The sequence below is a fragment of the Schistosoma mansoni genome, chromosome 6, assembly GCF_000237925.1.
Source record: "Schistosoma mansoni strain Puerto Rico chromosome 6, complete genome".
Classification (NCBI taxonomy): Eukaryota; Metazoa; Platyhelminthes; class Trematoda; order Strigeidida; family Schistosomatidae; genus Schistosoma; species Schistosoma mansoni.
In genome coordinates, this window is record NC_031500.1 from 17,847,905 (window position 1) to 17,854,609 (window position 6,705).

At 38.4% G+C, this 6,705-nt stretch overlaps 1 protein-coding gene and 1 non-coding gene across 2 annotated transcripts; both read right to left on the reverse strand.

Annotated features, from left to right (window-relative positions):
* Positions 1–432: 432 nt before the first annotated feature.
* Smp_tRNA_01767_Gln_TTG.1.1 lies at positions 433–498 on the reverse strand. Its single transcript has one exon. It is a non-coding gene (tRNA).
* A 573-nt stretch (positions 499–1,071) lies between these two features.
* On the reverse strand, positions 1,072–1,470 carry Smp_203220 (uncharacterized protein; the record flags this gene model as incomplete). Its single annotated transcript, XM_018798465.1, has 1 exon — positions 1,072–1,470. The coding sequence occupies one exon, from the start codon at positions 1,468–1,470 to the stop codon at positions 1,072–1,074; it is 399 nt and encodes a 132-aa protein (XP_018653404.1).
* Between the last annotated feature and the right edge of the window lie 5,235 nt (positions 1,471–6,705).

Genomic DNA, 6,705 nt, shown 5'->3' on the forward strand with positions numbered 1-6,705 from the left:
ATCATAATTGTAAACCGAAAGAAACTTCGATGATAAATTATGAATTTATAAATCGATAGTCACCACTTTTTTTCTACTATCGATTCCACTTATCAACGAGTGGAATTCATTACCTCAGCACCTGGTTGAGGCTCCATCCGTCGACTCTTTTAAAAGAATGTTGGATCAACTGAGAGACCAACATTGCCAGGACTAACACAGACTATCAAGCCCCCTGTCCTTTCCAAACTGAAACAAAATTCAGTGGTAAATTTTTACACACAAAAGGAGGAATGATTACAGTACATTTGAAGATTATAACACGAATAAATCAAGTATTGATTTTATTGGTAAGCAGAGATGGATAGTGACTACGAGTGGAATCCAGAACGCGCGTCTCGTCCTATTTGGAAATCGTCAGCTGAATGTATCTGCCACATCCCAGAGTCGATGTTCACTCTGGGACTCGAACCCAGTACCCTCGCTTCAAACGCCATCGCTTTATCCACTCAGCCACTGAGTCCTGATAGCTACTTGCTTGTGCGATGGGGTGAAGTTTAAATTCATTTAATATTGTTTGTTTGAATCTTCTCATCGATGTGTTAGGACTGCAACTGGTCAGTCTCTAATTGGCATATATGCATGCGTATTGCCTCGATATAGCCTTATTTCACAAGCATGGTAAGCAGAGATGAATAGTGGCTAGCAGTGAAAACTGATCAGTTGCAGTCCTAACACATCGATGGGAAGATTCAAACCAACAATACTAAATGTATTGATTTTATTGTTACAATGGTTGAAATTCAATATATATATGTGTGTACTCTAGTGTATAAAGTATGCATTCAGTTAGTTGCCTATTATCATATGATTTAATTACTGAATTGTTAGTGTTACGACTATCAATATTAGTATTAGTGGTAGTAGTAGTAGTACTACTACTAGTAGTGGTAGTAGTAAATAATGAAAACGGTAGATAATAATGATGATTGTAGTGGTAATGACTAGAACGTGGTACAAGATTATCATTCAATTAAATCACAAGTTAAACTGATGATCAGCTGACTCGATAAAAAGAAAGGATGAAAATAATTATAAGTAGTATAGAGGAAATATTGGCAAAAAAAAGAGAAATGAAATACAATGTGTAGGAAACTTACACATCAGTTTATACACAGGATGTTCACTGACAATAACTGAAGTTAATTGTAAGCTTAATTCATTACGTCCATAATCTGTCATATAAGCAGTTGTACATAATGATTTCTGATCAGTTAATGGTGATAAGTTAGATGATGATGACGATGATGATGTAACTAGATTACAAGATTGTATACATCGATTATACCATAATTCAATTGTTAATATAACTTGGTCAATTATATCATCAACTAATTGATCAGGTTTACTAAATTTACATAAAGTACAAATAAAAGAAAGAATTAAGTAATATGAAGTAAAATATAATTGAATTATCACGTACTTGCTCATGTTATTGACTTTGAGTTATGACATATATGTCAGGGGACTACTACTAATATTACTGATATAAGTCGGATACCGGAACTGAGGTAGGTAGAATGGGGGTTTGAATCGGCGACCTAGTATTGGTTGAAAAATTAAAGATCGTAACCACTATGCCATCACTCTATACGATAGAAGATTAAGCATATGTGATTTGTCCAACATAAATAAACTTCAGAATAGATTAATCATATCATCTCTTTCTCTCCCTTAACATTTTCTATGGATGTTTTCATTGTTTAAATTATTCCCGGAAGTTCTCACAAATGAAAACCATTCATAGTTGTTCCCCATCTCGTTGTCTTCAAACCAGCCTAGCCTTGTGATTAGTACATGTACTGGACAAAGCATTAAGTGTTTATTGTATGAATGGTATGGAGGAGAATGAAAAACCTTAAGATATAATCATATATCATTATGAATCTCATTTGATTTGTGTAAGGACTGTGATACTGCCCACGTGCCCAAACCGAAACAGGTGGTTTTCTTGAGGGACCACACCCCTAGTCTTCGACCTAAAGGTCTGATCCACAAGGCAATGGAGCATCGTGAGGAGATGCAGTTCCACGGTAGTCGGTGACTAACAAATGGTTCATACGCCATTTGTTCCGTCAGGATAATGGAGCCCACATGCGCCATTGGTTTGAAATCAAGGTTTTCCAACTCCCCTAGGTGAACTTTTCGTGTCCACCAACCCGGTTAAAGCGCCGAACATTCGCTTTCGTCCTCTAAATTTCGTAAACAACACCCCCGCCACGGAAAGGCAGTGAGTAGGACTTACCTGGCGGAGGCTGCATATGCGTGACCGCGTGAGAGCATTTTGTGTAGGCAAATTCACAGGGCCAAGCTGACAGACGTTAATGACACGTAAGACTAAATGACTAGAACGTTCAGGTCGACCTCAAGTGCATATCTATCGCAATCTCTTGTTGCTTTTCGCCGAAATTTACCGTCATTAGCTCAAAACACGATTACAGACAGTTTGTTCAGATGTCGTGAACAACCAAAGATACTGGCAAAGGTGGCATGGGTTAGAATAAGCAGAGATGGTATAACAATTATAGTGGTAGCTATAGTAAAATGCGAGGCATGCTTGAGGTACAGAAGTTCCAGGTGAAGGACTTTAACCCAAGGGTGCTTGTGCATAGTTGGTCCTTCTCTACAAATTATTTACTGAGGAGCTGCTATCACACTAGTTTAGAGGGCATTTCAGGTCGGGCTTGTGGTCTTATGTAGGTATTCACTCTTTGATGCACAATGCATCGTGAGCTACTGTAGTGTTTGTATGAACTAATGATTCTTTTGTGTTTGATGTCTGCCTGATTTTTAATTCCAAATATATTAAGTTCGTTTGTGCTCACTTAGTTCTTCTTGGTCTGGATTGTGTTATTTCAGGTCTTTCTGGTTCGTATAAAAATCAACTGCTTCTAATTATCACAGTTATCTAGCTAATGGCAAAGTTACCGTCCATTTAACATGTTCAAAGTGGTTTAAATAGATGTGCTCAGTGTGCTATACACCACTACTAGGTCGCCTTGTACTTCCCTGCAACTCCATGAGTTAAATCCTCAGTAGCGAAGTTGGTCATCATGCGGTTTATCGTTTACCCTAGTAACTCGTTTTGTGCACTCCTCTGTACATGCAAGGTATATTCATATCTGTATTGTTGAGTGGGCGTGAGACTATGTTATGTAAAAATCTGGATCTACATCATGACGAATGAAGGTCTTAGACAGCGTCGGAACGAAATCAGAAGTCAGCATCAATAACCGCTCTGAGATAAGTTTAAGATAAGAGTAAAATTTAGCCACATTTTCCTACTATGATAGCTAGTACCTTCCGTTAGCAGTAACATAAAGTCCGCTGTACTTTTGTTCATTTCTCCATTATTACACGGTTTTCGGGGCCCTCGTGAGCGGATTTCACAAACGACATTTTCCCACAGACCGTCTAGATAATACTAACTATCTTAGGTTTCCTGAGAGGTTGTTTATGAATACAAAGAGCGAAAGAAAAACTAGTGTGGTTTTTTGAGAAATCCGTATCATAGACTATCGTTAATTTGATTGAAGGCTATAATTAAAACTGTGGTCATATTCTTAAGTTTCGGTTATGGATAGTTTGAGGTCATCATTTCTGAGGAATGTGTTTAAAGATGCAGACACTGGCTGTGTGAGTGATGGGACATCAGGAAAATTGACAGGCAAGAAACCCAGAACATTAAATTTTTCCACAAATTAATTATACGATTACCTTCTGAAGAAAACCAAAGGTGAGATTCATACACGTCAAATGACAACTACCGAAAATCTTGAATTAATATACAGAACTGGTTGGAAGCTTTATTTGCTCGCTTGACTACACCTGTGACTATTCTCAGGTCGTTGGCAGTCGACAAGGATCTCTGTGCAGAGCTCTTCTTGAAATTGATTCGAAGTGCTCTCCATAGCCCTAATGTTTGTCTTCGATTTTCGGCTCCGTATGCACTTTTAGTCTGCCTCCTTTCCTCTCTGATTTGAAGGTTCCATGTTGGTACTAGGCTTGTGATGAGGTTCGATGGTCTCCACAAACCGTCTTTTAACTATCTTCAGCGTTTTTAGCATTTTATTCTTGGCAGGAACCTAGTCTGATCTGCGCAACATTCGAAAATGGCTGATGTTTTTTAGCCAGTGAATTTGAAGTTTCTAGGCGTTTATTATTATCTGTGTTTTCTGATTATGTTTCTAGTAGTTCCTGAAGTTTCAGCTCCGTACAGTAGGACTGGTTTGACATTAATGACGAAAATTTCAAACCATCCAAGTGTTCAAGTAGTCCACGGCACGCCATGTTGCTTTTTATATGTAAAGATATTCATGGTCAGGTAGAAACTCGAGAGGAAACTATGAAAGTTGGCAGTCTTATCTGACATGAATATTCGCATGAAATGCATATGTGGCTCAAAATTTCAACGCCTTTAGAGTAAAGTTAGTCTGAAGTCCAGTTGCCAAAATGAGGAAATGAAATGTTTCTTGATCGATACTCTGAGAAACTACAGATGCAGAAACTATTTAGTAAGCGTACAATCTGTTCACATTGATGTGGAGCACTTACTCTTCCGTATAAGAAAGTAGAGATTTGGGTAACACATAAATGCAACTTTCACTACAAAGAAGGGGTTAGATAATGGGTGGAAAGCATTTGACAAATCATGGAAGATATCTTATACACCAGTTCCATCTGCTTTGAGAGGAATCCCCACTTGTCTACTGAAAGGATAAGTACAGTTGCAAAAGACCTGCTTCCCTGAAGCTATATTATTCGTTTTGTCATACGTCTGAATACGATTACGTTTATGAGAAACAGGAACAGGAACATAAAACAGACTTAACACTACCCTAACTTCCCCTGGTGTGGTATCCAGGCTCTATAGAACTATGAGAAAATTGCCGAAAGCTTTTCAGAGTATAATCGCACATTGTGTTAATCACATTGGAGAATAACGGTTTACTCATCAATGCTAGATTGGCTAAATTATTATCAGATTACGCTGTCATTTGTTCTTCAAGAAATCTTTCAATTTTCTTCAACGTTACACTGTTTGTAGCCTGTGTGAGAAAAACATATATCCTTATTGCTGCGGTAATGCAGGTTTTTTGAGTTCATTGGGAACTATGACAAGTACGATACTAGAAGGATTCAGAGAAACTGTTGAAGTGCTTATGGTCTCAACAACTTGTAGATCATTATTCTACGACTCTTCTCAATGGCCACATTGGCATTCCTAGTAAGTTAACAGGAATTGTTCTCTGGAATTAGTGATTAAGCATCTGTAATTCGTTTACATATTCATATTACAATGTAATGCTGTTTTTATTGTTGTACACTCCAATTCTTTCAGAGTGGCAGGGGTTAAGGTGACCGCGGAACTTATGTTATCTTAATTGAAGTCATATAGCACTATTACCATCTACACCAATTCGCCTTAGCGTGCCAGTCAAGCCTTCCTGGTATCACAGTGCAGATACGAAGCGAATAAAACTTTACTACGCTAACATTTTATGTGAAGTTGAACAGATTTTAGGAGTACAGAATTTGGAAACATCACCACATGCGCCGAAATCCGTCATCAAGTTGATCGATTTGTGTTGTTTATTGTTGACAATAGCGGTATTCAGCGAACACTTAGGTAGTCAATCCTGTATAACAGAGACGATTCAGCTTCATGAGTAATTTGATCAGGCATAGGGGATATTTCATTGGTCCCCATGTCGTTCGATCCATTCGTGATTTCTTTGGATTCTTATAGTCTTTAGCACTTAATACTGATAATCGTCAACAAAAATTTCCCGTCCACCTCATTTCTATAGTATATTGAACTATTGTTTCTATGTTGAATTATTGTCGTCTGAAAGCGACCAATGAGAGCTTGCTGAAATAAAAGTAAATCCTGTGGTGTGTAGTAATATGTCAAAATCACATGGTTTATTCTGTCTTCCGGACAAGCCGATTTACCCACTATTTTCCAGTCACATTTTGACCTTGTTATTTATTCGTCTATTAACTTTGACCGCCTTTATGTGGGAGTATGTGTGTGCATTGCCCTTTCCATTTATCGAATGCTTGTGACGTATTTTTGTCCGACTATAGATAGTGAGCCATGCTTGACAAAATGGCGTTAGCCCATTTGTCTTCTCTCTTACGTTTCGTTTCCTCGTTTTTCATTTGGAATGTGCCTGGATAAACCAGTGCTTGAAATAAGTTCACTGAAAGCAACACGTATGTGGCTTCTTATCACCGCCGTCATACAAATAAGATACGCCTAGGTAATACGATGAGTTAAGCAGATGATTTATGTTCATAGTGTAGATCACTAACTTAGATGATCTCTGCCGAATGACTTGAGGCTACTTGAGTTGGATGGGAAGTGTGACGAACCAGCTAACATCGAAGTCACACCTCGCGATCAACACCCTTTCGTCGTATCAACGTACTATGACTGCCTTCAAGACCGTATAACATAAGGAATTTTTCACAGAAATATATTACTACGAGTAGGTGCAAGGAAGAGACTGCAGCTACTGGGGCGTGGGCCAGTCGATGGAGTGAAAATAATTGATGCGCGTTTGCTGTCGTTGAAGATCGGCGACCTGTTCGACATTCATTGACTCAACTGCAGCATGATTTGACTAGGGCCCAGTCACATTTCACTGGTTTTAAAAATGC